General features: G+C 46.8%; 1 protein-coding gene across 1 annotated transcript in view; it reads left to right on the top strand.

Moving 5' to 3' along the window:
• Positions 1–18,835, top strand: part of KIF1C (kinesin family member 1C) — a 912,154-nt gene that overhangs the window by 839,378 nt on the left and 53,941 nt on the right. Inside the window, exon 20 of the mRNA XM_086946204.1 lies at positions 12,699–12,771. Coding sequence (XP_086802330.1) covers positions 12,699–12,771 — 73 coding nt within the window. The remainder of the gene's footprint in view (positions 1–12,698; positions 12,772–18,835) is intronic.

Below are 18,835 nucleotides of genomic sequence, written 5' to 3'. Positions count from 1 at the left end.
AGGAAGAGGAAGAACTGGAGGAAGGAGAGGTCCAGGAGGTTCACTCAGACCACTCGGACCAGGCTGATGAGGACGAATATATTACATCATCCCCAGCTTCACCACAACCACGCCAAGCGGACTCCCCACCGGTAGACATTGCGGGTTTCCACAAGCTGGTGGAGAGAGCGGCGAAGAGATTCCACATGGTGGTGGAATCCACGGAAACGGACTGTTTCCTACACGACTTCAAGGAACAGCCTCAAAAATCTGCAAAAGCTGTTCCAATCATAGACTTTTTGTGGGAACAGGGAAAGAAGCTAATGCTCACTCCTGCTTCTGTGCCAGCGGTGGTCCCACGCCTTGATAAAAAATACAGGGCACCACTCACTGCAGCGGCTTGCCTAAATGGTCACCCCAAACCGGACTCGGTAGTGACGCAGGCGGCCCAGAAAAACTCCCGCAACCCTTCATCACCACTGTCAGCTCCCCCGGACAAAGAGGGCAGGAAACTGGACACGATAGGCAAGCGCTTCACTTCCACATCGGCCATGTCCATCAAGGTGGCCAACTCCATTGCCTTGCTAGGGCGTTACAATCGACAATTATGGGAGGACATTGCCCCTTACATAAAGGAACTACCTGATGACGTACAGGGTGAGGTGAAAGCGCTCCTCGTGGAGGGTCAATCTTCTGCAGCGGAGCTCATAGACTGTGCTATCGACGCAGCCATGACAGGCTTCCGTCAACTTGCGGGAGCGGCTGTACTGAGACGACAGGGATGGCTCAAAGCCACTTCTTTCCGCCAAGAAGTTCAGGCAAAGGTTCTAGACATGCCCTTCGACGGCCAGCACCTGTTTGGAGTACAGGTCGACGAGGCCCTACAGGCCATTAAAAAGGACACGGACACGGCAAGGGCCCTGGGATCTCTACAGTTCAGAAACCAGTCCTTTCGGGGCAACAAGCCCAGGGGTCAATCCTCCTATCGAGGCTCATATCAAAACAGGTCCTCGTCCTCATTCTCGTACAATCAAAAAGGTCAGTACCAAAGCAAGCAACAACAGGGCAGACAGTCCTCATTCGGAAGATCGTCCTACAGAGGTAAAAACACCAAGAGGGGCGCTGGCGGCCGCCAGTGACCACCTACTCCAGCCAGTCCGAACACCATCTCCGTCCTTTCAAATTGGAGGAAAGCTGACCCATTTCCTTCACAATTGGCAGTACATCACCACGGACCGGTGGGTTCTTCAAATTATTCGATTTGGCCACTCTCTCGAGTTCACCTCCATCCCTCCCAATACCCCTCCACGCAGACGGACACACAAACATCCACGCCTGCTTCTAAAGGAACTTTCGACAATGCTACAAAAAGGAGCAATCGAAAGGGTTCCGGCATCCTCGAAGGGGAAAGGATTTTACTCCCACTTCTTTCTTGTACAACAAAAAGAAAACAAGTGGAGACCCATCCTGGATCTCCGGGGGCTCAACACCTTCCTACGAAGCCAATCATTCAGGATGGTGACAATTCAGGAAATCCTGGGCATTCTAGAGAAAGGAGATTTTATGGTGTCACTGGATCTCCAGGATGCATACTACCACATCCCCATCCTCAAAACTCACCGGAAGTTCCTAAGATTCGAGGTGGCGGACCGTCACTATCAGTTCAAAGTACTGCCGTTCGGCCTCAAGTCCGCACCGCGCATATTCACGAAATGCCTTGCGCCTGTGGCGGCATTCCTGCGCCAACTGGGCCACCAAGTCTTCCCCTACCTAGACGACTGGCTGGTGAAAGCACCCTCACCTGGGGACGCGGTCACGTCCTCCAACGCCTGCACCAATCTCTTTCAAAATCTGGGATTGACGCTCAATATCAAGAAATCATGCATGGTGCCCGCAACAAAAATTACCTTCCTAGGGGCCATGTTAGACACAGGCTGCACGAAGGCCTTCCCCTCAAAAGAAAGAGCAGACAGGATCTTATCTCTGGCCACGGCTGTGGCAAAGAAAAAGCACCTGAAAGTTCGGACTTACTCCTCCCTCCTGGGGATGATGTCTTCCTGCATACTCCTCATACCGCACTGCAGGCTCAGAATGCGGCCCTTGCAGGAGGCACTCGCGAGCCAATGGACCCAAAGCACTGGCTCATTCGAAGACATCCTTCGGATCACACCGAAGATTTCAAAAGCTCTACAATGGTGGACAAGTCGTCACAATCTGATGGTGGGCTTACCGTTTCTCCTCCCAGCATCACCGCTGGTGATAACAACAGACGCCTCCCTAGAGGGATGGGGCGCAGTGCTCCAGGACCTACAGATCAGCGGCAAATGGGACTCTCAAGAGCAATTGCTCCATATCAACCTCTTGGAGCTGAGAGCAGTGTTTCTGGCTCTACAAGCCTTCCTACCCCGCATCCAGAAATCCCCAGTGCTCGTCAGGACGGACAACACCACGACGATGCACTATTTGAACAAACAAGGGGGAACGCGTTCACTCTCGCTCTCACGCGAATCACAGACGATCTGGAACTGGCTGGTACTACACGACATCCAACTCAAAGCGGAATATGTGCCGGGAAGGGACAATACCATCGCGGACGCCCTGAGCAGGCAAAAATCCCTCTCCCACGAGTGGGAACTATCGGACAGCGCCCTCACTCACATCTTCTCTCTTTGGGGAGTCCCAAACATCGACCTCTTTGCCACCAGGAGGAACGCGAAATGCCCGTGCTACGCAAGTTGGCATCCCCAACCAGGATCACTAGGAAATGCGTTCTCCATCGGATGGTACAGCGTCTTTGCATACGCCTTTCCTCCATTCCCGATGATTCCACGGCTCCTGAGGAAAATGAAAGCGGAACCATGCACCCTGATCCTGATCGCCCCGTCCTGGCCGAGGCAACACTGGTTCTCGGATCTGCTTCGACTATCCATCAAATCACCGATCCGACTGAACCAACACCCAGCCCTACTGACGATGTCCAACGGGCAAGTGCAACACCCGAACCTCCAATCGCTCAAATTATCAGCCTGGCTCCTGAGCACAGAGAATTCGGGGGCCTGAATATCCCACAAGACTGCAGGGATGTGCTAGCCAAAGCAAGAGCGGACAGTACGAACAAGACCTACTGTCTCAAATGGAAGAGGTTCTGCATATGGTGCTCGGAACAGGGCTTACGGCCACTCACCATCACACCAGAACAAATACTACCATACCTCCTGCATTTGGCCCAGTCGGGACTGGCGCATGCGTCCATCAAAGTCCACCTGGCAGCAATCTCGAGGTTCACCAGAACGATCACAGGACCTTCTCTGTGGTCTAGTCGGCTAGTCAAACAATTCCTCAAAGGACTATACAGATCCTTCCCGAGGCCTCGGAAGGTACCCCCCACCTGGCAGCTTAACCTGGTACTCAACCAGCTCATGCGACACCCGTTTGAACCCATTCACAGGGCATCGCTTCAACACCTTTCATGGAAAACTGCACTCTTGCTCGCTCTAACTTCGGCCAGAAGGGTTAGCGAGCTGCAAGCCTTGTCCATTCAAGAACCTTATCTACAATTCAGACATGATAGGGTGATACTGCGACCAAACCCTAAGTTCATTCCAAAGGTACCGTCGGACTTCCATCTCAACGAACCTCTGGTCCTTAGGTCTTTCTTCGCCAACCCTTCCACGGCAGCGGAAAGGTCACTGCATTCTTTGGACCTTATGAGGTGCCTGAAGTTCTACCTGGAGAAGACTAAGGATCTAAGGAAATCCTCACAGCTGTTCGTGGCATACAGCAGGCCAAGAATGGGCCTACCACTCACGAAGCAAAGCATATCCAGATGGATCTCCTCGGCGATTTCCTTCTGCCACGAACAGGCCGGCCGGCCTCTGAATGATCATGTTACCGCTCATTCCACCAGGGCGATGTCCACGTCAGCGGCGCTGTTTGCAGGAGTGCCAATCCTGGACATCTGCAGGGCGGCGACCTGGAAGTCACCGCATACTTTCTCCAGACACTACTGCCTGGATATCGAACTCCAGAAGGATGCGGCAGTGGGCCAGGCGGTGCTTCGCCATCTCTTTCAGTAAGGTGAGCCTTCCTACATCCCGCCTTCCAGGTATGCACATTATTGCTCTGATGATATTCTATCTAAGCTGTCTCTTTATTGTATGATATTATATGCATTATCTACTATGACGGCAGAGCAACTCTGTTTTACAAATGTGCTACTGTGATTGCTAGCTACTCTGATTCAGGCATGTGAATCTATGAAAGACACCCCTAATACTGGATAAGAAATGCGTTACTTACCTGTAACAGCAGTTATCCAGTATTGGTGTCTTTCATAGATTCACATGCAACCCTCCCGCCTCCCCGGGAAGGACTCACCTCCCTCTCGGAACTATATTACGCCAAACCTAGCTGGGTGCGTACGAAAATCTGAGGGACTGAGGCTCCTCCCAGGAAGGTTCTAGAGGGAGGTCGGAGCTGATTGGCTGACTAGGTCAGTTTGGTCCTTTTTACATAAGGACAAGGAAAGGCTGCTAAGGGGAGACCCTTGGACCCTTTCTCTCTATGTATGTCTATGGACATTACTTTTTTATTTACCGGAGGCTCCCGTCTCGACGACGGGGAATGATTCAGGCATGTGAATCTATGAAAGACACCAATACTGGATAACTGCTGTTACAGGTAAGTAACGCATTTCATACTTCCTCTTCAGATGAAGATGGAAGAGAGGAAGGCGAGTTGCCTAATGACAACACACCTGCAGATCAGTGGGATGAATACATAATCCCCATGCCTTCACCTCCCTTGCCGCAACCCTCAGATTCTCCACCGGAGGACATTGGCGGCTTTCACAATATCATGCAAAGGGGTGCTACAAGATTTGAACTGCCCGTTACTATTGAGCAGTCGGACTGCTTTTTACACAACTTCAAAGAGGGGTATAGGAAGATCACCAGGGCTATACCCATTATAGATTTCATTTGGAAGGAAGGTCTTAAGATAATGAAGACGCCCGCTTCTATCCCTGCAGTCCTTCCTCGTATTGAGAAAAAGTATAGAGCACCGCCAGAAACTCCATCTTGTCTGGTGGGCCATCCACGTCCGGACTCTGTAATATCTCAAGATGCTCAACAGAGGTCCGAAAATCCATCCACTCCAATCTCAACACCACCGGACAAAGAGACCAGGAGATTGGATCTTATAGGAAAAAAGTTCTCCACCAATGCTGCAGCTTCCATTAAAGCAACGAATTCCTTTGCAATCCTTACCCGCCATGACCGACAGATGTGGTCGGATCTGTCGAATTCATAGATTTGATACTGGAAGATAGTCAGCAGGAAGCACGTAAAATAGTGCTGGAAGGAGAGAGGGCAGCATCAGAAATAATAGACTGCGCCCTAGACATTGCAAACACTAACTTTAGACAGTTAGCAGGTACTGCGGTCCTCAGACGGCAGGGCTGGCTCAGAGCAACCTCCTTCAGACTGGAAGTGCAAACAAAGATCCTAGATATGGCTTACGACGGGGATTCACTCTTCGGTAACACATAGATCACGCCTTACTTATCATCAAGTCGGATACCAACACCGCAAAATCACTTGGTACCCTGCAATATAAGACAGGCTCTTTTAGAGGGGCATGGGGTCGTGGTTTTTCTTCTAGGGGAAATTACCACAACCAACAGAACAGGGAATACCAATCTCAGTACAAACAGCCGCATTACCAGTCTTCATACAGGCAATCTACCTTCAGCAATTTCTCTTGTCAGGGAGGAAGACGAAGATCAAATAATCAGATCAAATAATCAGATTCCAACAAACGTCAATGAGCTATGCCGGACGCCAGTCCAACATCCTCCCCTCCCTGTCGGCGCAAAGATCTCCGCCTTTTACCAGCAATGGCGGAACATTACATCGGATCAGTGGGTCCTCGACCTAGTAGAAAAAGGACACACTCTGGAGTTCTTAAAGAAACCGCCTACAACCCCGCCCAAGGGTCCCCCTCGTCTTCACTTACTGTTCAAAGAAGCCTTAAACATGTTTTGAAAGAATGCGATAGAGAAGGTTCCCATCTCACAAAAAGGAAAGGGAATCTACTCTCACTTCTTCCTCATAAAGAAGAAATCGGGAGAGTGGCGCCCGATTTTGGATCTGCGCAAACTCACCAAATTCTTGAAGAAACAAAGTTTTCGCATGGTGACGTTGGCAGATGTGCTCAATGTTCTCAACTAAGGGGATTTTATGGCTTCTCTGGACTTGGAAGACGCTTACTTCCATATCCCTATACACCCCAAACATCGCAAATACCTGCGATTCACAGTGGCTGGCGTCCACTTTCAATTCAAGATGCTCCCATTCGGGCTGAAATCGGCACAAAGAATATTTACCAAATGTTTAGCCCCAGTTTCTGCAGCACTGAGGTCGCAGGGAATACAAGTCTTCCCATACCTCGACGACTGGCTGCTCAAAGGACCATCAAAACAGGCTACAAGACAAGCGGTCAAAAGCTCCCTCCGTCTATTCTCAAACCTAGGGCTCACTCTCAATGCAAAGAAATCCCAACTGCAACCCCTTCAAGTGTTAACCTTTCTGGGAGCTTCACTGGACACCCAACAGTGCAAGGCGTTCTTGTCTCAGGAACTGCAGAACAAACTTCAAAACTAGCAAAACTAATCTCAACAAAAAAGTCACTTTCTGTCCGAACATATCTGTCCCTTCTGGGGATGTGCTCTTCAGCGATCAGTCTAGTCCCATTGGCAAGACTCAGGACGAGGCCGCTGCAAGAAGAATTGTACCGACAATGGCGACAAATAGAAGGGTCTTTCGACGATCGCATAAAGGTGACATCCAGAATGAGGCAAGCTCTTCAATGGTGGTCAAAAGAAAACAATCTGTCACCGGGCCTCACCTTTCTCCAAACCCTTCCGGAGTTCATTCTGACCACGGACGCATCTATGGATGGTTGGGAAGGTCATCTCCAGGTCCTCCAGATCCAAGGGCGATGGTCTCACCAATTTCGGCAAAGACACATCAACAATCTAGAGTTAAGAGCCATTTTCCTGTCTCTGCAGGCGTTCCTTCCGAGAATTGCAAATTCCTCAGTGCTGGTGCGTACGGACAATACCACCAGCATGTTTTACATCAACAAGCAAGGGGGAACGAGATCTCTCTCCCTCTCGCAGGAGGCTCAAGAGATGTGGGAGTGGGTTATACAACACGGCATAACCCTCAGAGCGGAGCATGTGAAGTGGGTTCAAAACTCTCTAGCCGACAACCTCCGCAGATCTCTCACAGGTTGCCACGAATGGGAACTGGAACAGGATCAGGTGAGCAGGATCTTTCAGAGATGGGGCACGCCAACTCTAGATCTGTTTGCGACACGACCAAACCGCAAATGCCTGTACTACGCCAGCAGATTTCCTCAACGGGCGTCAAGAGAAATGCCCTGTCCATGAGATGGTCAGGAATCTATGCATACGCTTTCCCCCCGATTCCTTTAATACCGAGGATACTGCAAAAGATGAAGAGGGAACATTGCACTCTTCTCCTCATTGCTCCTCGCTGGCCGAGGCAGTACTGGTTCCAAGAACTTCTCCTGCTATCTCAGCAGCCTCCAATTCGTTTCAGAACGACAATTTCAATGTTGACAAGGGAAGGAGGTCAGATTTTACACCCAGATCCTCAATCGCTTCACTTGCACGCCTGGCTCCTGACTTCTTAGAGTTTAAGAATCTCAAGATTTCTTCAGACTGTAGAGAGATTCTGTCTCAAGCCCGTGCTCAGAGTACTATCAGAACGTACCGTTTCAAATGGAGACGATTCTGTGGTTGGTTTGAAGCGAATAATATTCATCCACTCCAGGCTCCACCTGAGGATATCCTTCCTTACTTGCTATCGCTAGCCAAAGCAGGTCTAGTATTCTCTTCTATCAAAGTACATCTGGCCGCTATATCCAGATTCAGAAAAAGTTCAAACAAGCCATCATTATGCTCTTCCTCATTGATAAAGCAATTTCTCAAAGGATTATTTCAGGCTTTTCCTCCAATCCGACCTCCACCTCCTGAATGGGATCTCAATATTGTTTTGTCCCAGTTAATGAGGAGGCCCTTCGAACCTATTCACAGAGCTGAACTAAAGTTTTTAACCTGGAAAGTGTCTATTTGACTAGCTCTTACTTCAGCCCGGAGAGTTAGTGAGATTCAAGCTTTCACGATTTCCGAGCCTTTTCTTCATTTCTCTAAAGACTATGTCACCCTGAGAACCAATCCGAAGTTCATCCCTAAGGTACCATCTCAATTTCATATAAACCAGCCCGTAAAGTTAGACTTTTTTCCCGGATCCTGTCACACCGGCAGAAAAGGCCCTACACTCTCTTGATGTGAAACGATGTCTAAAGTTCTGTCTTCAAAAAACTAAAGACATAAGAAAATCTAACCAGTTATTTATTGCTTATGGTCAGGTCATGCTAGAACAAGCCACGATAGCCAGGTGGTTATCCTCAGTAATACAATTCTGTCACGAAAAAGCTAACCGACCTTTAGTCGGAAAGGTTGAAGCACATTCCACCAGAATGATGTTGGCGTCGACAGCCTTATTTGCTGGGGTCACGCTGGAGGACATTTGCCCAGCTGCTACATGGAAGAGTGTCCACACTTTTACAAAGCATTACTGCTTGCAGTCGGCATCACAGGATGATGCAGCAGTGGGACAAGCGGTGCTGCAGCATCTTCTTCATTAAGGTTAGACTTTTAAAAGGTCTCTCACATTATATTCATGACATAAGAGTATGCATGATATACTGTAATGTTTTGCTTTTCAAATGCTGTTTTTAATATGAACTATGTTATCTGAATATAATTATTTTCTTTCAGAAGGTTTCTGCATATATGTATAGTTACATTTCTAGTGCTCTATAACCTTACGGTTGAGTGGGGGATATGTAGAATTACGCTTTGTCTCCCACCTTCCGCAAACGACAGATATGGTTTTACTGCTTGCTATTCTGATTCAGGCATGTGAATCTATGAACGATTCCCTAATATTGGATAAGAAAACAAGTTACTTACCTGTAACTACGGTTATCCAGTATTGATATCTTTCATAGATTCACATGCACCCACCCTCCTCCCCGGCAGAGCAGTTCTTTATTAGGGATACATACTTCTCACTTGTGCTGGGAAAATCTGAGGAGAACTGCCTCTGCTGGGAAGGTTCTAGAGGGTGCTGACAGCTGATTGGTTGGAACTCCTTTTCAGTTCTTTTCATATAATGAGGTAGATAGGCTGCTAAGTTTTGGGCCTTTTGGGGCCTATAGTCTTGTCATCCTACTACAAAAAAAATTCGAAGGTACTGCTTTTCTATATATTATTACCGTGGGACTCCTGCCTCAGTGACGGGGAATGATTCAGGCATGTGATTCTATGAAAGATACCAATACTGGATAACCGTAGTTACAGGTAAGTAACTTATTTTCTTCCCCAATGTGCAAGGGATAATGCCCCCCCTAAGACTGCAGAGTACAAGACATGTAGGGCCTTTTGAAAACAGATGTCTGTGACCGCCCCTCATGAAGTTTGGCTTTTTTGCCTGAGGTCTGAGCTCAACTTAAGGACCTATGATAGCTGCTCCGAAATGAGCCAGAAGGCCTTATGGGACAGAAAAGCCAAACTTTGTCAACAAAGAAGACTTCACGCCGCGACCAGTTGAAATGAACTACTAAAGTTGTTTCCGCAACAGATCATCATCAGGGTCAAAGTCCCAACTCCTTTGCTACCACCCTGCCTGATCCTGAGTCAAAAAGATTAGAGACATAGGGCAAGCAAATTTTCTCCACTATGAATCTTGTTCTGAGATCAGTGAGCGCCACCTGTCCTCTAGGCCGCTACTCCCATGCCCTTTGGGACATGATGGCACAAAGTTTAATGACTGTGTGGCCTGGATGACCTTTGGGCATCCTCACTCAAGCTATTCAGGGTGATAGTTATTCAGCGAAATTCATACTATGTTCTGGCTTGGACACGACGACTGCTTAAGATGAACAGTAGGTTCCAGTTTGGCACTTCGGTGCCATGCCTGGATGAGGTCTATAGGCTTATTTAGGGGTGTCCAAGCATCTCTGATAGACATGCCATTTCACAGCTCTCGCCTCTTAGGTGGCAAGTCGGATTGAGCCCTGGAACGGTTTAATGTAAGCAGAACCATAGCAAGATCCTTAACAATCTTTTTGCCCCCACCAGAAAATTCCACCAACAATTTCGCCCTCTTGCTATGTTCATGATTATCAGTCTCGTCTACACCAGACCCCTCCACTAGCCCAGCAGGCCATTCAGCCCTGTCGTGACCAAGGCCACCACAGTTCTCAAAGACAACTGCCAGAACAGCAAGAACAACATGCAGGTCAGTCCATTTTCCCTCCTCCATCAATAGCCACAAAACGAATTTAGTGTGTCCTTGCCCGGGCTCAGCCTCTCTGTTCAAGGCAGAATCGGATATTTCCTCTAAGGGTGCCAGGCCACCACTTAAGTCACATGAATACTCCAAATTGGACTTTAAGGCTACTTTTTCCCTTTTCTTTCCACCCTGTTCCTTCTTTCTCCACTATCAGGGCAGCTGGCGGAGAACCACCTGCCTATCTTTCAGCAAGAAATACTGACCTTTTTGCCAAAAGGGCCATAGAGAGGGTTCCTGCCTCAGAAGTAGGAATTGGGTGTTACTCCCACTTCGTCTTTGTTCCAAAAAAAGGACGGAGGCCTTCATCCTATTTTAGATCTTCACCCTCTTAGCGCCTTCTTGCAGACAGAAAAATTCAGGATACTCTCACTTGCCCCCAGGTCTTGTCTGCCCTAGACCCCTTAAACTGGGTGGTTGGCATTGGACATGCAGGGCGTGACTATTGACATATCCCCATCCTGTCTGCTCATATGTGCTATATCAAATCAAGAGGAGGGAGAAGGAAGGGGTTGTGATCCATTCAGCTTCCTTGTTTTAATCATCAAAAAATCAATGGGGGAACGGATCACTTGTCCTGAGTCACCAGTGTTTGTTGGTTTTTCGTTTCACAGTACCAATAAAAAAAAACTCAATCACGTGTCAAGGCTCGGGTGGCTGTATATCTTGGTTCTCTGCCTCTTTTAGGTACGTGGCAGCATCATCATTGGGTTAGTTTCTCATGCTTCCTCCACCCGTAGGTAAACCCATGGTTAGTACAGTAGTGATCAGTGAAGGTGGATAACAAAGTGAGTGAAAAAATGTTGTGATAAAACAGCTTGAATATCCAGACTGAAGGAAACATTTATTAGGTCTGGGTTCAGGCTGGTTTAAAAACAGTGATTCAGAAAAGGGGGTGGTGATGAACAGAGTGTCTGAATTAAGCAGACCACTCTTACCCAGTCCAAAGATCAGGGCTTTATCCATCACCGTTTTTTAGCTCACTGCACCATCCCAGCTCAGAACTTGGCTATATGCAAATTAGTCTGACCCGCGCCTAGTGCATCATGGGAACAGGGCAGACCAAACTACCAAGCCAATTCTTATACTGGGAAGGAAACAAGCTACCGGGGACCGGTTTCTGGAATTTCAGCCGTCTTCGGCCCGGCTTGCTTGAATCCTGATGGTGCAATGAGCTAGGGACTCACATCTGAGTATACCCTTCCACGCTTATAGTGGACAAAAATGATTCAGAAAAGGGGGTGGTGATGAACAGTGGCATGCGTTGGAAGGGGAGTTAAGTCTTCCGCGCTATACTTGCCCATAAAAAGGCAATCAATGCCCACTTAGCAAAAAAAATAAAAATAAAGAGAGACCATACTTGACCCAACCACTAGATAGTGGAACAATTCAATGCATGTCAATCAAGAAATCCTTCAAGCTGCTAAACTACTCCTACAGGTAAGTAACAATTTTGATTTCATTCACAGGATGTATGCATGCCTATGTTTCCTGCTCACTACAAAGAAAAAACCTACAAACATGTAGCCAAAAAAAGTGTGAAACTGAACTTGTACATTTGGAGCCATGTACCTTGCCCTGCATGCATGTTTTATCAGGGTCTGTTATTGTTAATTCTTTGTTTTGCCATTCAGGTGTGTCCTGTCACATTGGACTGGAGTTTGAGGCGTTCTCCAGTTATGCATTTCCCCATCAGCAGAGTGGCTATAGCCCTCCTGGCTTTGAGCAGCTCTAAGGAGCTTGACCTTCAAGGGTTCTGCCGAGTCTCCATTCTGGAAATCACCATCCATCCTAAATAGACATCTGTTGCAGCTGATTAATCCTTACATTGATCAATTGAGTACCTTTAAAATGGATAATAGGAACACCAATAAAGGAGAGTGCTAGAAAATGCCATGCTTTTGGTAGTAAGCAATATATTTTAAAAAAACGGTTGCTGGCTCTTCAAATATGCACTTTCAAGCAGAGACCTCAGCCTACTTAATTAATTAATTAATTGGGTGCTGCTAGATATTGAAGCTTTTTCTGCTTGTAGAACTGTCTAAAACAGGTGGACTGAGAATTGTACAAGAAAATATGTGCAAAGAGAAAGGATAAATACTCACTGCAGCAGTGAGAGAGTGGCAAAAAACAGATGTCAATGAAACAGTGAACGAGGCAGTGGTAGGTTGACATACAGAAGGTGGAGGCAGGCTGCCCCTGAGAGCACTTAAGGGGTACATTGGGAGTAGCATATATTCCTATTGGCTGACATCGTCTCCCATCTTCCACTAGGCTGCAGGACCTGGAGTACCAGTACAAGCGAGAGAAGGAAGAAGCAGACCTACTACTGGAACAGCAGCGGCTGGTAATTTAACTAGAAGATTCTGTGTGATTTAATTGTATAAATGTCAACTAAATCCATTTTCATTGTGTTAATTCAATTGTCGGGAATTTTACCTACACAAGTTTAACATTAGGTGGTAAATTTCATCCATTTATTAATTTGTATAATCTGTCTTTACTATGATTAGTGAGACCCACGTGTAGCTCTCACAAAAGGTTGAATGCCACCTTGCACTTACATATATGTTTTCCAGTAGATATTGCCTCAACAGATTCCTTACGTGCAAGCCTTCCCTGGCATCATACTTGATTCTGAAGTTGTTGCTGTATTCTCTGATCGCAAGTGGTGGTATTTGACATCTTTCAGAGTTACATGTCAATTAGGAGTATATATAAAGAGCAGTTGAATCTGTTGACGTCAGGTCCTTATTTTTAGCGCCTCTGAAATTTCCTTGCAACTTTGCTTCTCTGTAAAGATTTGTATCAAACAAATACCAAATCACCATGTTTCTTATGTTTTCTGGCCTTAAGCCATGTGGCTAGTGTTGAAAACATCCCAGTGTCACTGACCCACATAAATACTACCTCTGATGCCGGTGTCTATCACACAAACTGTTTGCGATTTGTGGGCCCTCATGCACCTTAAGGCCATTAGGGAGCATGAAGTCATTCTAAAATTGGCCACCATAAAGCAAAAATTCTGAAACACAGTCCAAATGTCACACTCAGAGTTGCTCTCCCAAATGATGCCATAGGAGGCACAAGCGGAAGCGTTCCTCTTAGTCATCACACCTATACTACTACTTGTTGCTTTTTTATGAATCTCTGTAGATGGTCAAATAAATCTTGAAGTGTCAAGATACCCTGTGGTGGAATATACTCACCTCCAATCATTTGTGGATGATGTCCTGTGAGACTGTAGAAAGCAGAATAACCCAAAGATAAATGAGGATGTTTACTGTATGTAAATTTGCCAAGCTATAAAGATGTTACCTGATGAGCAGACTCTTATTAGAAGTTAAAACGTAAATACTTTTTCAGACTGACTTAACCTCTTTTCGTCCACCCATTTGTGGATATTTGATTGGTTACATGGGTATATAAATGAACAAAATGATAAAAAGGGTTCTCCAAAGTTTAGTAATTAACTGTGGCCCTCTATCAGAGACAATAAACAATGGAACTGATATAGTTACACTATGGATTGCAAATAAAAGTAAGGCTAAAGTGGCTGCAGAGGGCCAACATTTTAAAGCTGTACAGTGTGCCATTTTTGTAAACCACCAAATGGTATTAAAAACCTAGTTAAAGCTTGAAAGAGACCTGATGGTGGATGACAATCCTTATTTTGGGCACAAATTGCACAGGAAGAAACATATTCCTCTGAATCTTTTGACATTGATGGCCACTAGAAATATCCTTGCCGTAATTGCAAAAGGTTTATTTTCTCCAGGACGATCTAGCTTAAGGGAAGACTGGCCCCAATATAATTTCAAGTTCTAAAAAGTCACTAATGCAATGTCACTCTTTTGATTTTAACGAAGTCTGACCCACAGGTGGTTGTGCTGATTACACATTTTTACGAGTATCATGTTTGAGGCATGTGGGCTGCTGAATTCATATCTGTCATATAAGCATAGTATCCAGGTAGGAATCGTTCGAAATATTACTTTCACATTTGTCAGTGTCAAGATTATGATCACTTAATTTAGAAATAGCAACCCAAGGGTTTTCCAAACAACAATGCTGAGTGATATCAAAAATATATATTTATTTTTTTATTCTCAATAATTAAAGCATTTATATATATCCAGGAATCCAAGATCTGGCAACATAAAACCACCAACTCATATATCACAAATCATATGGTGGAAAACAAACACCTTTAACATCAAATGTGGATACAATAAAGGAACCACATGCACATTGTTACGTATGCAGCCTAATTCACAAATAATCATTCAAGTGAATTGTACAAAGTGTTTATATAAATTCATATCTGTGCATAGATCGCCGCCTAGTGTTGGGTCCGGATGATTGCACTTTGTTGTCTTGGAAGAGTCTTCGAAGTATCACGAGATAGGTGACTCCTCCCCTGGACTACAGTGCGCATGGGCATCTTCTCCATCCTCAGATTGTTTTTTTCCGCCATTGGGTTTGGATGGTAACTCCTATACTCCAACTTCGGAATTGAAAAACAAAACTTTTCAAAGGCCAAAAAGCCTTTGACGGTATTGTTCTCGTTCGGTATCTCTCTACTCGATCCAACCTTCTATCTCGAATCGGTCGTCGACGCGGGCCGTTGGGCCTTTTCGACGCAACGTGAGCCGACCGTCAATGGAAAGAAGCCCATTTAAAAGGTGCCCACAATGCCACTCCAAGTTCCCACATACTGATAAACCCTCAGTATGCAACAAGTGCCTTTCCCCAGACCATAGGGAAGACACCTGCCCAGCTTCCACCCAGTTTCGATCCAAAAAAACTATTCGAAACCGACGGGCCGCTAGGCAAGAAATTCGGCGACCGGAACCGGACAACATCTTCGATGATGACCAGGATCTCCAAGAAGCTCCAGACTCGGACCTAGAAATCGTCACCGTCGAGGACTACTCTGACTCTGATAATGAGATCCCACCGGGGCAAATCGTGAGTACCTTGCCCCCGACACCAATTAGCCCGTTACCAAAGGCTCCGGTCGAGGCATCGCCAAAAGGCCTTAGCCAAGATCATAAAAGTTTCGCCAGCCCCGCCGTCCGGCTCGGCTCAGAGTATCGAAACCAAAACCTTCAGAGACCCCAGGGCCCAGTAACATCGTCCCGAAGAAGGTTCCAGAGCCAAAGTAGGTAGTCGACCCGAAGGGCGTCTATCCTAAAAAGGACGCACAGCCAAAGAGCGTCGAGCCAAAGAAGACCGTCAACCCCAAAAAGGCCGTTCAGCTGAAAACTGTCGACCCTAAAAAAGTAGTCGAACCGAACAAAGGCACACAGCCGAAGGGTGCCGAACCAAAAAAGGTTGCCGACCCAAACAAGCCTACTGTTCCGAAATCCATCGCCCCGGCACACGGGCCGTACCGAAGCCCGTAGCAAGGCCGGAAAAACCTGTCGACCCAAAGATAACTGCTCCAAAGACACCAGTCGATCCAAAAAAGAACATCGACTCGGAAAAAAACACTCATCCAAAGAAGCCTACAGAGCACAAAAAACGTGTCGAACCGAAAGTTCCGCTCGACCCAAAAACGCCCGTTGACCCGAAAAAAGGGCCCGAGCTGAAAAAGTCCGACAAAACACCAAAAGTCGTCGACAAACCAGGTGTTACCGACCCAAAAAAGTCTAACACTCAACCCAGAACTGTAGAGGAAGAACTATTCCACCCAGATCCATCAGACGACCAGGCATAGATATATATTAATCCAGTGACTGGTAAAGTTACCATCCTGCATAGGAAAAAGAGGCCTTTGGACTTTGAACCTCATTCCCCTATTCCACTGATGAAAAAGGACTTTGGGACTTCTCCCTCAAGACCCTTCATCCCTTTTCAACCTATTATGCCTACTGCACCTTTTGCTCCTTACTCTTCTTCTCACCACGGGGACAATGAGGGGGACACAGGGGAGGAGCCACAGCCTCTATATGATTTCCCACAGGATCCTGAACAACAAGAGGAACCTTGGGATGAGTCAACAGACCCTTACAACACCCATCCCACTTATCCTACCAAACCGTCACCTACTGATGACACCGTAGTCTTCAATCAACTCATAGACAGGGCAGCACAATTCCACAATGTGGACATGCATAATGACCCTGTGAAAGAAGACTTCTTATTTGACACATTCCCTACTGCAGAAAAAAGTGTCAGAACACTTCCCATGTTAAAGGGAGTTCTAAAACACGCACCTGACATATTTAAGGATACAGCAAGGGCACAGCTAATCAATCCCAGAATAGAGAAAAAGTATAGGGCAGCTCCTACAGACCCTACCTACATCAAAGGGCAGTTGCCACTAGACTCACTGATGGTGGCTAACGCACGTAAAAGAGCCAACTCCCAGACAACAGGGGAAGCACCTCCCCCTGACAAAGAGTCAAAAATACTAGAGGCATCAGGCAAAAGGGATTGGATTGGATTGGATTTGGTTTTTGTATAGCGCGATAGCTACCCGCAGGCGTCCTAGCGCTTAATGAACTACAGGTGCGTGAGGTCAGGTCGAATTATCTGCTGAAGAGAAAGGTTTTTAGTTTTTTCCGGAAATGCAGAATGTTGGGTTCTGAGCGGATAGAGATTGGGAGGGAGTTCCAGAGCTTTGCCGCGTTTATTGAAAACATTCTGCCTCCACTCCTTTCTCTTTTGAACCTGGGATTGATGACTTGAAAGGTATGGGCCGACCTAAGCTGTCTGTTGGGATGGTAGGGGGTGATCAAGGTGTGATTCAGGATTGCTCCTTTCCTCCAGTAGGCACGGTGGGCAATACACATGCTTTTAAAATTGATTCTTTCCCTCACTGGCAGCCAGTGAAGGACTTTTAGTTCAGATTTCACAGATGGCGGCGGGGAATGCGCAGGAGAGAATGAGCGGCGCAATTTTGGATCACCTGGAGTTTTTTCAGGGTTGATTCGGGGGCTCCTAGATAAAGAGCATTCCCAAAATCCAGCCGGGAGAGGATTAGGCCCTGGACCATGATCTGTCTGGCCTTGACAGGGAGGAGCGGCAGGATTTTCCGGATGAGTCTTATAATGCCCATGCAGGTGGCAGATAATTTGGTTGTTTGGTAGCTGAAAGTCAGTGTATTGTCTAACCAAATTCCTAGGCTCTTGATGGTGTTCTTGGCTGGGGGTGCCGAGCCTAGTGCTGGTGGCCACAAGGAGTCAATGGATTTCTGTGGGGAATTACCCAGTACCATTAGCTCTGTCTTGTCTCCGTTCAGCTTCAGGTAAGACTGCTGCTTCCATACAACCTCTTAAATCACTTGGATGAGAGGAGGGATGATTCAGGGTTACCACCAGTTGCGTGTCATCCGCGTAGGACACGACTTGAACGCCGAAAGGGCGAACTATTTCAGCGAGGGGGCGCATGTATATGTTAAACAGTGTGGGGCTTAGGGACGAACCCTGAGGGACCCCACAACTGAGTGGTTTACTGGGTGAGGTGATATTGCCCTCACAGACTCGGAATGAGTGCTCTGATAGGAATGATTGTAACCAGGCCGCTGCTTTAGAGGTTATTCCTAGCTCTGAGATTCTGTGTAGCAAGATATCATGATTCACCGTGTCGAAGGCGGCGCTGAGGTCCAATAAGATGATGGCCGCAGTGCCGCCCTGATCCACAATCGTTCTAGCTCCTTCCATTACAGCTAGTAGCGCGGTTTCTGTTCCGTGCATGGGATGGAACCCAGTCTGTGATGTGTCCAGTAAGTTATTTACTTCCAGGAATTCTGTGAGAGATTGATTTACGTGTTTTTCCGCAATTTTGCTTATCTATGGCAACAGGGAGATCGGGCTGTAGTTCCCTGGGTTCTTCTGCTCTAGATTGGCTTTTTTCAGGAGAGCCATGACTATTGCCTGTTTCCACTTCGGGGGTACAAGACCAGAAGATAGAGAGTTGTTTTAGGATGGTAGGCAGGATGATTGTTCTAACGGACTGAGCTGGGGCTGGGTCGCTGGGAGATCCAGATTTTACCTGGAGTATTATGGTTTCCAGGCTGGTAGGCTCCAGTGGTGGGAAGGTTTCCAGGGTGGTAGGGGGGGTGGTCTGGTGTCCTTCTGCCCTGTTTGGAGGGGAGGGGGTAGGGGGAAGGAAGAGTAGATAGTGGCAATTTTGTTGTGGAAGTAGTCGGCCTGTTCATTGCAGCGAGTCTGAGCATTCAGAGGGTCTGGTAAATTGTCGGGAAGTTTGAGCAGACTTTTCGCAATATGATATATCTCCCTGGGTTTAGATGCTGCTTCATTTATTTTATTTTCGTAAAAGATGGCTTGTGCGTTTTTTATGTCGTTTTTATAGAGTTTGATGGCAGCCCGATATTCATCTTTGCTGGCTTGTGAATAGTCAGTGCGCCATTTTCTTTCTAATTTTTTGCATTCTTTCTTAAG

This window comes from Lissotriton vulgaris, chromosome 12, assembly GCF_964263255.1.
Source record: "Lissotriton vulgaris chromosome 12, aLisVul1.2, whole genome shotgun sequence".
Taxonomy (NCBI): Eukaryota; Metazoa; Chordata; class Amphibia; order Caudata; family Salamandridae; genus Lissotriton; species Lissotriton vulgaris.
The sequence above is the reverse complement of the archived record's forward strand: the minus strand, read 5'-3'. Positions and strand labels throughout refer to the sequence as shown.